This window comes from Numida meleagris, chromosome 5 (assembly GCF_002078875.1).
Source record: "Numida meleagris isolate 19003 breed g44 Domestic line chromosome 5, NumMel1.0, whole genome shotgun sequence".
In the NCBI taxonomy this organism is placed as follows: domain Eukaryota; kingdom Metazoa; phylum Chordata; class Aves; order Galliformes; family Numididae; genus Numida; species Numida meleagris.
The window spans coordinates 34343332-34356134 of NC_034413.1; the positions used below are offsets into that span (position 1 = coordinate 34343332).

Sequence of the window (12803 nt, forward strand, 5' to 3'; positions counted from 1 at the left end):
AGCATCTTCCAATCCACCCCAGTGGCACAGGTTTTGGCACCTGCCAGGGACTGCTCTGCATCATGCAGCAGAGCTGCACCTTCACAATATAAAAACAAGTTGGGCAGGGGTTTTCCCATCACATCCCCCCAAATGCTGCAATGGAAACAATCCTAGAAAGCATGGATGAGATTTTGGGCACATTCCTCACCTCCTATCCCAGGGCTATGGCCAAGCACAGCCCTGCATGGAGTGCTGCTGCCCACCCCCTAGGGGACCCCTGCCCAATCCAGGGCCAGAGAGGATGCACCGCATGCACCGCAACACAGCGCTCTGCACCATTCCTGGGGGGCCATGCAGCATCCACACCAGGGTGGGGATGCTCCGCAGTGCAGCGGCCACAGGAAGAAGCAGGATGCCCGAGTGCCAGGGGTGAGTGTTTGGAGACATGGGCTCCAAAGTACCAGGGCCTCCTTCGCCTGTGGGCACTGAGGCTGGGGGCACATTCACCTGGCTGTGGGTGCAGCCATGAGTTTGCTTGGTGGGTGCTTGGAGGGCCAGAGATAGGGGCTCAGACGCCACCAGTAACCCGGGACATGGTGCATGCAGGACCCCACAGGGGTTCACACCCAAAACACATTGCCCAGGGCTCACCCACCCATGCCACATCCCTGACATCGCTCATCTCAGGGCCTGAGCTGCTCCCATGCGTGCGGCTTGGGGACAGGGACACCATCCAAGCAGGGATGGGATCCCATCCCGGAATGGGAACATGGTCACCAAATTCCTAGCAGTGCAGGAGGTGGCACTGCCCCGAGAGAGGCACAGCAGGGAGGGAGCAACCCCTCCCAGAGAGAACAAAGTCCCGGGAAAGAAAAATCCTACCTGCCCCTGACGGACGGACGGATGGACGGGCGGTCTCTGGAGAGGCGCGGAAGGACGACGCAGGGGAAGGGGGTCGGGGAGGGAGGAGAGGGGCAGAGAGGGGAGGGGAGGCCGGGGGCGGAGGGTGAGGCGGCAGGGCGCGGCGGGGCTCGCTCCGAGGCAGCGGCAGCCAGAGCTGTGCGCCCTGCCCGGCCCCGCAGGCCCTGCCCACCCCGCCGAGCAGAGCCCACCCCATCCTCATCCTCACACTCGTGCTCCCGCTGCCTCCGCAGCACCTGGGGACCGCCACCGGCAGCACCGCGAGGTGACAGCCCTTGGGTTTTGAGGAGGGGCTGACACCTGCCAGAGCCCGGCGGTGCGATTTGGGGTGCGCTGTCCCAAGCGGGAAGGTCCGGCCGGCGGCTGGGGCGGACGGTTGCACCGCGGTGGCATCGAGACACAACTGCTGGGGTGTGGGGACAGGGGGTGCTTCTGGGGGTCCCAGCGGGTGCAGGCAGCGCCCGGCATCGCCCCGAGATGCTGCAGGACATAAGGGAGGGTCCTGACACCTATAAATAAGCAACGACCCCACCGGGCATCTCTCATCTCTTTAAAAGCAATGGGGACAAAACAAACATCCCCTGGCCAAGCCTGTGCGCACCCCGTCTCTCCCAGGCTGCATTCACCCGCGGTGTCCTGCACCCGAACAACACCTCTGGGCTCCGATTGTTTGTCTGAGATAAGGAGGAAAAATATAGAAGCAACATAAATGCTGGCTTGTGGCGATTGCTGGGACGCCCTACAGCGGGGGAAATCGAGGTCTGCCCGCCGGGGCTGCGTGCTTTACAGCGCTGGGGTGCAGAAAGCCCCGGACTGGGACCCCCCCCAAGGCGGACGCGGGTCTATGAATATTTCATTGGAGCATCCGAGGGCTGTCGGGTCGCATTGCTTCTGGTAGAGTGACTGCTGGGGGCGGAAGCGGACACGCGCAGCCCGGCCCGCGCTGCGGCCAGGGGGAGGGGTGGAGCATTCGGAGTTAATGCCCATTTCTGGCTTTCTGCGCTATTTATAGGGCTATGGATAATCCCGCCCGGACATCGAAAGTGCCCCCATCACCCCTGGGGTGCATCATGGGGGCCGGGACAGCAGCGAGGACATACGTCTGTCTCCACGCGGCGAGACACGGCGCTGCTGCGGCTCGGCAGCACAGAGCGGGGAACCACCGCCACCTGCGGACGGGCCCCGAGGAGCCCGGAGAGGGGCGGCAACCAGCTGCCCAGAGGCCGCCGCATGGACGCCGGGAGGGGACACACGGAGCCCCGCGGCGGGAGGATCCGCAGGCAGAGCTGTAGGGGGCGACACGCTAACGGGGAGACGAGACTGGCGCTGGTACTGCCCAGCAGCGCCTCCCTCCTCTTCCTTCCCTTGCTCTCTCTCCTCCTCTTCCTTCCGCCCGCAGCACTGTGGGGGCTGTAGTCTCCTTGCCCCCGCGCACATGGGATGCGACTACATTTCCCGGGTCTCCCCGGCTCTTCCACCCCATCCCCCCCTCTTTTCGTCATCCTCCTCTTCTTCATCCCGCTTCGGCGGCAGCGGGGCCTCCGGCGTCTCCATGCCCGCTCCCTCGCAGGTACGGCCGGCACTGGGCACCGGGGGGGCACTGGGATGCAGGGTACCTCGGTACCTCGGATGCGAGGGATGAGGCGTGCAAGGGCCCTGGCACCCCGCACCCCACTCCTCTTACACGTGCATCCCAAACCTGGCGCTGAAGGTGCACCTGTCCCTTGGGTTCGGGGATGGGAGGCAGAGAGGCAGAGATGCCCCCCCGGCGGTGTATTTTTAGGGGTGCTCTGTGGGGGAGTTACTCCAGTCGGTTGTGCATACCCCCTCCCTGCCCGCTGGACCCCTTCCCACCGCAGCCCACGAAGCGTGTCCCCCTAGAACCGCGTGCCTCTGCCGTGGGACAGCATTCCCGCAGGCGAGCCGGGCTCTGCGGGTTGCTGTGCCACCTCTTGGCCACCTGCGGCCCTTCCTCAAGGTCACGCCGCGAGAACCCAGCCGCCGCGCTGCCCTCCTCGCGCGTGCCTGCGTCTCGCACGGAGCCCTGTACAAAAGCCTTGTGCATCTTGTAGGGCTTTCCATAGGGCAACTGTGTGACATCTCCATGGTGGGACCCCTCCATGGGGACGAGCACGCGCGGGATGGCGCTGGCCATGAACTTGCGGTTATTTGGGGATAGGGCTTTGGAAGGCGCCGAGGAGCCGTGTGCCGAGCGGGTCACGGGGTTTGTAGACCTTGGTCCCGGTGGCACAGATTCGTGCGCACACATGGAGCTTGGCGAGCACTGCCGGGTAGGGAGGACTGCTGGGAGGACAGCGGGGCATGAGGAGTTCGCTGCGAGGATGAGGAAGGGAGGGAGCTCCATTCCTCCGGAGAGCTGCAGCCCCCTCTTTTCTGTTTTGCACATGCCCTCCCTTGAATGGCTTTGAAATGCCAGCAGGAAGGGGAACCACATCCAAAAGCCTGCCATCTGGGGAGACAGATGCAGGCAGGGACAGGGAACTTTGCAAATGTGGACATTGGCAGTGTGGGGTTACATGGGATGAGAGTAAAGGGATTTCTGCGTGGTGGATGCAGTCATAAAATCACAGAATCTTTAAGGTTGGGAAAGACCACTAAGATCATCTAGTTTAACCACCAACCCATTCCACCATGTCCCTCAGTGCCACATCTCCGTGTTTCTTGAATGCATCCAGGGACCATGACTCCCTGAGCAGCCTGTTCCAATTCCTCACCACTCTTTCTGAAAAGAAATGTTTCCTACTATCCAGCCTGAACCTCTCATGGCCCAACTTAAGGCCATTCCCTCTTGCTCTGTCGCTGTTACCTGGGAGAAGATGCCAACCCCCACTGTGCCACAGCCTCCTTTCAGGGAGTTCTAGAGAGTGATAAGGTCTCCTCTGAGCCTCTTCTTCTCCAGACTGAACAACCCCAATTTCTTTAGCTCCTCCTCGTTAAGACTTGTGCTCCAGATCCTTCTCCTGTAGCAATGCATGGGATTGCTGTGACCAAAGTGCAGGACCCGACACTTGGTCTTGTTGAAGCTCATTTGATTGTCCTCAGTCCAGTGATACAGCCTGTCCAGATCCTCTGCAGTGCCTTTCTACCCTCAGGTAGATCGACACTTCCTAACAACTTGATGTCATCTGCAAACTTACTGAAGGTGCACTCAATCTCCTCGTCCAGACAGTCAATAAAGATACTAAACAGGACGAACCCCAATATAGGACAGCATAGGCAGAGAAGCAGCTCCTGGAGGTGCTTTCTGAAAGCCTGAGCGCTCACCGGGGGTCTCTGCCTTCCCCATCCCATCCCATGACTGCTAATCAGGCTTCCTGGTGCCAAATTCAGGGATTTGGACATTAATCCTCCAGCAGACCATGAACCTCGTGACAGCTCAGGGCACTTCTCTCCCCTCCCTGGCTGCTGCTGATTGAGCATAACACTCTGGCACAGCTTTGAGTGATGCCATTATCTTTGGGTCCTCTAAAATCCCAATGGCCGAGTCCCTGGGAAAATGCGCCCAAAAGTCAGCTTTGCTTTGGGGGGGGGGCAAAATTCCCCTGCCTTTAAAACAGGCGGCAGTGTGGTGGGTGGGGGGATGGACAGCCCCACCGCAGTGCATCCATAGGATCTTGAGGCATGCTTTGAAAACACTGCCCAAAACGGAGGGCCCCCTTTGGCAAAATAAAGCTCTTTTTGATCTCCATGGGCTTACATTGTTGCAAGAACACCTCCTGGGGAGAGAAGTTAGTTTATTTGTGTTGCTATTACGGAGGAGTTTGATGCTGTGCCAAACGCTGCTCTCTCCCCAGAAGCTGCAGCGATGCACTGGGGAGTGCCGGCAGCCGGAGCACAGCAGCCTGGCGCAGCAGCGCCCGCGTAGATGATGGTACCCAGGCGCGAGCCCCTGTCCCACCACAGTGCTGCCACCATGCCCCAGCAGGACGAGAGCAAGAAGCCACCTGTGGAGACGGCGCCAGAGCAGCGCTGGAAGCTGCAGGTCTTCTACCTGTGCTTCTATGGCTTCATGACGCAGATCCGGCCTGGGGAGAGCTTCATCACACCCTACCTGCTGGGACCCGACAAGAACTTCACGCAGGTGGAGGTGAGATGTGTGTACCTCTGCCCCGGTGCCACCTCTTTCAGCCACTGGCACTGGGTCTTGAGCTGTGCACCTCCCAGCATGGGTGCCAGCACCTGGCAGCTTGGGGTCAGGTGGCTGCTGTTCCTCATATGCCTGGAAGCCACTGTTGGGGTGAAGGCGTTTCTTGGCGGGATGGAAGGCTGAGCTCACTTTGTGCTACTGGGGATGGGGCAGCTGGGGTGCATGGCTGGGGCTGCTGGCAGCGAGGGGGTTAAGCAATCCTCCTCTGCTAAGCAATGCTGACCCTGCTTCCAGCCTCCATGGGAACGCCATGTTCCCAGCACAGGAGGGGGCCAGGGCTCAGCTGGGCCGAGCATGTGGGGCCGAATTCCTCCCCGGGAGGGTCACACAGCACTTGGCCTTCCCCCACACATGGCAGGTGACTAACGTGATCACACCGGTGCTGACGTACTCCTACATGGCGGTGCTGGTGCCCATCTTCCTGCTGACAGACTACCTGCGCTACAAGCCGGTGCTGGTGCTGCAGAGCCTGAGCCACATCTCCATCTGGCTACTGCTGGTGCTGGGCACCTCCATTTTGGCCATGCAGCTGATGGAATTTTTCTACGGTGTCACCATGGCCGCACGCATCGCCTACTCCTCCTACATCTTCTCCCTTGTTGCACCGTCCCGCTACCAGCGCATGGCCAGCTACTCCCGCTCCTCCGTCCTCCTGGGCGTCTTCACCAGCTCAGTGCTGGGGCAGCTCTGCGTTACGCTTGGCAGTGTTTCCTTCCTCACCCTCAACTACGTCTCGTTGGGCTTCGTCACCTTTGGCCTGCTCCTCACCCTCTTCCTGGAACGGCCCAAGCGCAGCCTCTTCTTCAACAGGGCCAAGGCGGCCTGCAATGGTGCTGTGCCCACTGAGCTGGATAAGATGGACAGTAGGGATAAGACAGACAGTGGGGACGGTGGCACGGTGATGGGGGGCTGGCGCCAGGCTGTGCTGTGCCGCATGCTGCGGGAGGTGTGTGTGGTGGCCAAGCAGTCCCGGCTCCAGCTCTGGTCCTTCTGGTGGATCTTCAACTCAGCTGGCTATTACCTGGTGCTGTACTACGTGCAGATCCTCTGGAACGACATCTACCCAGCCAGGGACAACCGGCGGTTGTACAACGGTGGGGTGGATGCTGCCTCCACGCTGCTGGGTATGTGGGGTGGGACAACCTCATCCCGTTGCATGTCCTGGGGACAGGGTCTTCACAGTGCTTTATGTGGGGTGGGGTGGTGTCAGTAGACTTGAGGATGTGGTGGAGCAGCATGTTCTGATGGTGAAGTGTTGATGGTGTCCCCCGTATCCCCCTGCCCAGGAGCCATCGCCTCCTTTGCGGCCGGCTACTTGAAGATCCACTGGGCACTGCGGTCAGCACTGGTGATTGGGGTGGTGACAGCCATCCAGGCAGGGCTGCTGCTACTCATGAACACCACCGGAAACATCTGGCTTTGCTACGCAGCCTATGTCCTCTTCCGTGGCTCCTACCAGTTTCTGGTTCCCATCGCCATGTGCGTGGTACTCTGACCCCTCATTGGGAGGGCTTTGGGGTGTGTGTGTGGGGTGGTGGCAGGGCTGCTGCTCACCACCCTCCTCATCTCTCAGTTTCCAGATAGCTACCTCCTTATCCAAAGAGCTCTGCGCCCTTGTCTTTGGAGTCAACACATTCTTTGGCACCATGCTGAAGACTGTCATCACCATCATTGTGGCTGACAAGAGGGGCTTGGGCCTTTCTGTGCACCCCCAGGTAGGATGGGGCTGGGAGCATCAAGGAGGGCGGGTTCCCATAGTGGTGTGGGGCTGGCTGCAGAACCACTCTCTTGCAGTTCTATGTCTACTTTGGCTACTTTTCACTGCTGGCACTGGTCTACCTGCTGGTGGCCATGGTGGTGGTCATCCGGCACAGCGGCCACCCACAGCCACCAGAGCTGATCCCCACTGAGGGGCAACTGCAGGAGAAGAGCCCTGAGGCAGCGGCCATGCAAGCCTGAGTGCCAGCACCCAGTGAGGCAGGATGGACAGATGGACAGGCTCCTTTGGCATGGCTCAGTCAACCTTGGTCATGGCTCAACCAACGAGTGTCACCACCAGCATATGCTTCACCTCCCATCCTTCTGACGGTGCTGAGCTTTCTGCCCCAGCTGCCCCATGACCTGGGTGCAAAGCAAGATGCTGGCAGTACACAGCTAGCACCCAGCCCCGAGGGTTGTCCTTCCAACCCTTACTTGGGGCCCAAACATACCCCGACAGAGGCAGGATGCCCATCACAGCAACAAAGGGCACCACGCAAGGGGTACCCCCATCATCCTGCAGAGCTGCATGGAGCCAGGCTACAAGAGGATAACGTTTCTTTATTCAGTGCCTTTAGAAAATGGTTTATGGGACACAACTGACAAAAAATATAAAGATCCACAGGCTTTAAATTCCATTAATTACACAAAATACAGTAGACTGTAAGAAATACACGCCGTGTGACTTGCACAGCTTTTATGGTAATTTCTATAAAATAATAAAAAGCTAGTTACAGATTTATTTTTTTTTTCCTTTTTTTTTTTTTAGCACCTTGGATATGCCCACACCAATGCAAACTGTCTTTGCTCCGCTGTGGCCCCCAGGGCACAATAGCAGTGGCCCAGCAGGTGCTGGCAGTGTCTGGCCTAGGTACCACAAGTGGTCAACATGCGCACACACGCAAATGCATGTAAACACATGCCAAGGGCATGCCAGGCCACCCCACTCCTGCCCTAGCAGTGAGGCTGTCCCATTGCCCTGTGCACCCCCTCAGTCCCCACTGAGCTGTGCTGAAAGCACCTGGGGCGGGGAGCACACAGAGGGTTCAGAGCCTGACCCTATACAGGGGTAGGGAGAAATGGATGGGGGCTTTGGGGCGGATATGGGGACCAGACACCAGGGCTCACCTTGTGCCCCGCGAGGGATGGATGATAGAGAGGAGGTGCAGGGCCGGATAGGATGGGTCTTACCTGGGGAGGATGGAGACTGCAGAGGAACGAGGCACCAGGGAGCCCCACCACCACCATGGGTCGGTCCTCACCTGGGAGGGGATAGCTGGGGTCCTCCTTGGGTGGACTGGAGATGCCGCACCCCTTGCAATGTGGATTTGGGGCTGGCCCCGAGCTCCTGGCCAGGACAGAGCAGGGCTTTCCAGCAGGTGACACTGCACAGCATCTTCAAAACCTGCCTGCAGAGCATCCTTCCCTACCCAGCCTCCCTGGTGAGCATCTGAGCAGGGAGGAGGAGCACGTGGCTGACACAAGGGTACAGCTGAAGTGGTTAAACACAAGGGGTTAGAAAAGAAGTGGAACCAGAGGTACAGGAGGAAGAAGGCAGCCAGCCCACGGCTGCCCTTATGCTCAGGGGTGGGGGTGAGCCCCCTCCAGGACAGAGCAGTGACAATGGCGATACTCTTTGGCTTTAGGTCTGGGGGAGAAGAAACCCAGTGGGGTAAAGGTAGGAGTGTGGCAGGGAGCAGAGCCTCCCCAAGGAGGTGTGCAGCACTCAGAGAGCAGGGTCATTTTTTGGTGGCAGTCATGAAGCTGTTCTCAATGCAGAGGACAGCAAAGGCATGCTGACAGCTGCTGGCTGACTGCTCCAGGAGCTTGCCTGAGCTCAGTGAGGAAGCCTGACCGCTGGTGCCACGCTCCTCCGTCCTCCAAGCCTCACAGTAGCTCTCGGGCAGGCGACGGCCCTTGGCATCTGAGCCATGCCAGATGCTCTTCTGTGGCCTGAAAGGCAGAGGGATGTGAGGCTGCTGTGATGGGATCCAGTCCCCAGCCGCCCTCCCTGCAGGGATGACCAGGGCAGGATGCAGCATGCAATACCCAGTACTCAGGGATTGTCAGCACAGGATGCAGTGCACAGTACCCAGTGTCCACTCCAACCCTGTCCCCTCTCTGCCTGCAGCAGCCACATACTGCACCCTGGCAGGAACAGTGGCCCTATGCTCACCACGCTGAGTCCCGCAGGATGTCTCGGCCATCAAAGGAGAGGATGCGGGCTCCAGCCCTCAGCGGTGCCTCGCTGCCGGTGAAGAGGGCCTCCCAGTTACTGAAGAGCACCTCATCCTGGGGGCAGAAAAAGGGGTCAGCCCATCCCAAGAGTTCTGCAGCTCCAGAGCTCCAACCTGTGGCTCCCAGCAGCCCCAAGCAGGGGATGCTCTTCAGTCACCATTCCTGCCAGGCAGCCTGATGGCAGCTCTGGGTGCCACGTGGAGGGACACAGCACAGTGAAGGGCTTTGGGAAGGGGCTGGGGCCATACCCGGAGGTTGACGATGGGCACAGCAGTGCGGTCAGCCCTGCGCACGATGCTGTACAGGTCCTGCAGGCGGGAAGAGAGGAAGGCACGGAAGGTGCCGACCAGCCCGACCTGCCGGGCTTGCTGGAAGCACTGGAAGTCAGCACCACGAATGCCACGCATGCCACCGCTCAGTGGGGTGTTCAAGGCCACCAGGTGCAGCTGCAAAGGAGATGAGCAGTGTTAGGGACATGTCATACCCCATGCCATCTCCCTGCCCAGGGCAGGGACCAGAGGCACTCACAGCAGGCTGGAAGTCCTGGTGCACATGAGCGGCCACGGGGGCCGGATCTGGCCAGCGGTGGATGTAGTAGCTGTTGAGGAGCTCGTGCTGCTGCAGCAGGGGCGGCTGGGGCAGGCGGTGCTGGTTAGCCACCACCTCATCCCCACGCCAGGGCCGGGCAGTGGGCGGGGGGCTGTGGTTGCGCAGGGGGTGCATGGGTTGCTGGGCCCCCCCGTAGTGGATGCTGGGCAGCTTGTCGTATACCTCATTGTCCTGGGGCAAAAGGGAGAGAGCACTCAGGGCTGCACGGATCTGTGCAGGGGACATGGAAGGGACATGGAAGGGACAGGGATGGGACTCACCAGCGCTGAGCTGGGGACCAGGGTGTGCTCCTCCAGCTGCAAGGACACAGCATGTGAGAGCAGAGCTGCTTTCCCCGCCCCAAGAGCATTCCCAGAAGGATGGTGCCAAACCCCAGCTGGAGCAGCCTAGTGCCACCTGTCCCCACTCACCAGCACCCTGCGGAAGCCCCCGCGCAGGCGGACGTAGAGCTCCTGCCGGTCAGCCAGGAAGATGAGCCCCCCCTCAGGCAGCTCATGTGCAGTGCTCAGCATGGCCTGGTATGTGGGCATGGTGCGCAGCTGCAGGCACAGAGTGATGGGGCTCAGCCTCAGCATGGGGACATGGTGACACCTCCAACCCATCCCAGCCCTAACTCACCCCCAGGGATGTCCCACTGGTGCCTGGTGGCCCGGGGGGGCCTGGCGGTCCAGGGGGACCAGGGATGCTGATCGCTGAGTGGAAGGAGGGTGAGATGGTGAGTGATGTCCCACGCTGGGGAAAAGGCAGAGACACAGGGCAGGTACTCACCTTGTCTGTGGGGGCCTGGGAAAGAGGGTGGGCCGGGGGGGCCAGGAGGGCCAGGGGGGCCTTGCCGCCCTTCGTAGCCAATGCCAGGGGGGCCCTGTGGTCCAGGAGGCCCTGGTGGCCCAACAATGCTCTCCCCTTTTGGACCCTGAATAGTGTGAAAGAGCATCACTGAAACAAAGGCACAGCCCCAGCACCCAGACTTGCTGGCCCCTGTGCCATGGGGGTACTCACCATCAGGGTGGGGGATACTCATGGCAGGGTGGGGGGTACTCACCGGTGGACCAGGATAGCCTTGGGGCCCTGGTGGCCCGCTGACACTGGGGCCATAGAGTGTGGAGCCACCTGGCTCGCCTTTCTCTCCTTTGGGACCTGCCTCTCCCTTGTCACCCTGTGGGAAGGTGTGGCCTTAGGAGAAGCAGCTGGGTGCACCCCACAGCCCCAGATGGCACCAGACCAGGTGCTGAGGACATGCCCATGAGGCAAAGCTTACCCGCAGGTTGGCACTGAACCGGCTCAGGTCATAGGGGAACTGGCCTGGGGAGAGAGAGACAGTGTGGGCACAGGGCACCCACCACTCGTCTCTCTGTCCGTGGGGATGTGCCACTCACCTGGGGGCCCCGGGGCACCCACATCTCCTTTCTCTCCCTTTTGACCTGGAAACTGGTAGAAACCTGTGGGGAGCACATGGGTGATGCCGTCTCAGAGGTGCAGCCCCACGGCCACCACTCCAACAGAGGCACCCTTGGTTGGGATCCCCAGACTGCCAGGAGGTGCCAGGGTACAGAACTCCCCTTACCCGGGAAGGAAGGACGGCTGGCATCACTGAAGCCCTGCAGGGACACAGAGAGCAGCTGCTGGTACCAGCCTACAAGCCAACTCTGGCAGATGGCACCAGGGTGCCCTCTCTAACCCTACCAAGCACCGAGAGGACCGCAGCACTACTCACGTTGTTGCTGTCATAGACCACGCTGCCAGGCGGCCCAGGAGGGCCTGGGGGGCCTGGGGGGCCAGGGGGACCCTGGAGGAGGAGAGAAGATGCATCAGGGTCCTGGACAGCGCAACAGGTTCCTGCAGGGGACTGTGCCCTGTGCCAAAGGGATGCAGGATCCCTTGGTCCCCTGTCCCCCTTTCCATGCAGCTGCACTCACCTGCAAGCCCAACACACCACTGATGTCCACTGGGTCACCCTTCTCACCCTTCAGCCCATTCATGCCAGGACGTCCCTGTTGATGGCACAACATCAGCCTCACTCCTGTCCCCATGTCATGGTGCAGAGGCCAGAGCTGGTGTCCCTGCCCTTGTGTTCCATCCCCAGCATTGCCTCCATCCCCACCATCCCATGTGGACACAATGTTTTGGGGTCAGGCAGGCATGCTGGGAGAGCACCAAGGTGGAGGAGCCAAAAGCCGAGAGGCAGAGGCAGGGATGGAAAACAAACCAGGAATGGGTCTTACAGGTCTGCCCGGAAAGCCAATTTCTCCCTTCATCCCTGCTCGTCCATGGGGGCCCTGGAGGGAAAAGAGAGAGGAGAGGTATGTTCAGAGCGCTGGAGAAGCCCCATCCCTCAATAGGCGCAAGGAGAGTAGCAATGCTGACTTACAGATGGGCCCATTGGTCCCTGCTGCCCAGGCTCCCCCTGTGGAAATGTCAAACAGGGAAATGTTATCAGCACCAGGATGGCAGCACCACCAGCAGCACTGTGCTCCGGCATGGTGCACTTACCTTCTGTCCTTTCACGTTGGCAGTGATGACGGTCCCATCTGGGCTGATGATGATGCCGGGCTCTCCCTTCTCTCCCTGCAAGGGGCATACAAATGGAGCACAAACCCAGTGTCGTAGGGCTGGCACCAGCCAGAAGAAAGAGGGACCAAGAGCTGTTACCTTCATCCCCGGTGCACCTTGGATGCCGGGTGATCCCCGATCCCCCTTCAGTCCCACTGGGCCCTGTGCAGAGGAGCAGAGCCCACATCAGCTACCCAACTGGTACCTAGGGGCTGCCCTGCTGCTGGCACCCTGACACTCACTGGGAAACCGGCGTGTCCTGGTCTGCCCTGCAGGAGGAGCACACAGTGAGCAAAGAGGCGGCTGTCCGGGTGCACTGCCCAGGTAAGGATGGGGGCAGTGGGGTGGTACCTACCTCTGGGCCTGGCAGAGCTGCCAAAGGCCTCTAGAAGAACAGTCAAAACATTTTTTTTTAATGGGATCTTTGCTCTGGAGGCCAGCCTGCAGCACAGGCAGAGCTACCACAGAGGTCCCCTGTTTTTTCCACACGATAGGGGCTGGACAGGTGCTTTTCCCCCCAGATTTAGCTCCCCCCAGCATGGGAATGGCACAGCACTTGGGCATCAAACTGAGGGTG

General features: G+C 60.3%; 3 protein-coding genes across 31 annotated transcripts in view; 1 reads left to right on the top strand and 2 right to left on the bottom strand.

The window, feature by feature from the left end:
* PCBP3 (poly(rC) binding protein 3) overlaps positions 1-2142 on the bottom strand; it is a 49179-nt gene extending 47037 nt beyond the window's left edge. For 22 of the 23 annotated variants that reach the window (XM_021400321.1, XM_021400313.1, XM_021400329.1 and 19 more), the window contains exon 1: positions 865-1016. The gene's annotated coding sequence lies outside the window, so the exon portion shown is untranslated. Of the gene's footprint in view, positions 1-864; positions 1017-2003 lie in introns of those variants that run through there. The other variant, XM_021400306.1, reaches the window with a different exon arrangement.
* On the top strand, positions 2325-7571 carry SLC19A1 (solute carrier family 19 member 1). Of its 2 annotated transcripts, XM_021400301.1 has the most exons (6): positions 2325-2473; positions 4719-5011; positions 5430-6195; positions 6358-6550; positions 6645-6786; positions 6866-7571. In XM_021400301.1, the coding sequence occupies exons 2-6, from the start codon at positions 4790-4792 to the stop codon at positions 7028-7030; spliced, it is 1488 nt and encodes a 495-aa protein (XP_021255976.1). In that variant the 5' UTR covers positions 2325-2473; positions 4719-4789; the 3' UTR covers positions 7031-7571. The 2 variants fall into 2 exon arrangements, with proteins under 2 accessions (XP_021255976.1, XP_021255977.1); XM_021400302.1 differs by lacking the exon at positions 2325-2473 and having other exon boundaries at positions 3711-5011.
* The window catches only part of COL18A1 (collagen type XVIII alpha 1 chain), a 31378-nt gene continuing 25945 nt past the window's right edge, over positions 7371-12803 (bottom strand). For 3 of the 6 annotated variants that reach the window (XM_021400298.1, XM_021400299.1, XM_021400293.1), the window contains 20 exons: positions 12582-12611; positions 12469-12495; positions 12326-12388; positions 12167-12241; positions 12045-12080; positions 11899-11952; positions 11593-11667; positions 11391-11462; positions 11241-11274; positions 11053-11115; positions 10935-10978; positions 10719-10832; positions 10445-10589; positions 10295-10368; positions 10087-10215; positions 9937-9972; positions 9596-9847; positions 9316-9513; positions 9006-9121; positions 7371-8782 (listed from right to left, as the gene is read on the bottom strand). In XM_021400298.1, coding sequence (XP_021255973.1) covers positions 8569-8782; positions 9006-9121; positions 9316-9513; positions 9596-9847; positions 9937-9972; positions 10087-10215; positions 10295-10368; positions 10445-10589; positions 10719-10832; positions 10935-10978; positions 11053-11115; positions 11241-11274; positions 11391-11462; positions 11593-11667; positions 11899-11952; positions 12045-12080; positions 12167-12241; positions 12326-12388; positions 12469-12495; positions 12582-12611 — 1851 coding nt within the window. In that variant the 3' untranslated portion in view covers positions 7371-8568. The remainder of the gene's footprint in view (positions 8783-9005; positions 9122-9315; positions 9514-9595; positions 9848-9936; positions 9973-10086; positions 10216-10294; positions 10369-10444; positions 10590-10718; positions 10833-10934; positions 10979-11052; positions 11116-11240; positions 11275-11390; positions 11463-11592; positions 11668-11898; positions 11953-12044; positions 12081-12166; positions 12242-12325; positions 12389-12468; positions 12496-12581; positions 12612-12803) is intronic. The other 3 variants (XM_021400297.1, XM_021400295.1, XM_021400296.1) reach the window with 3 other exon arrangements.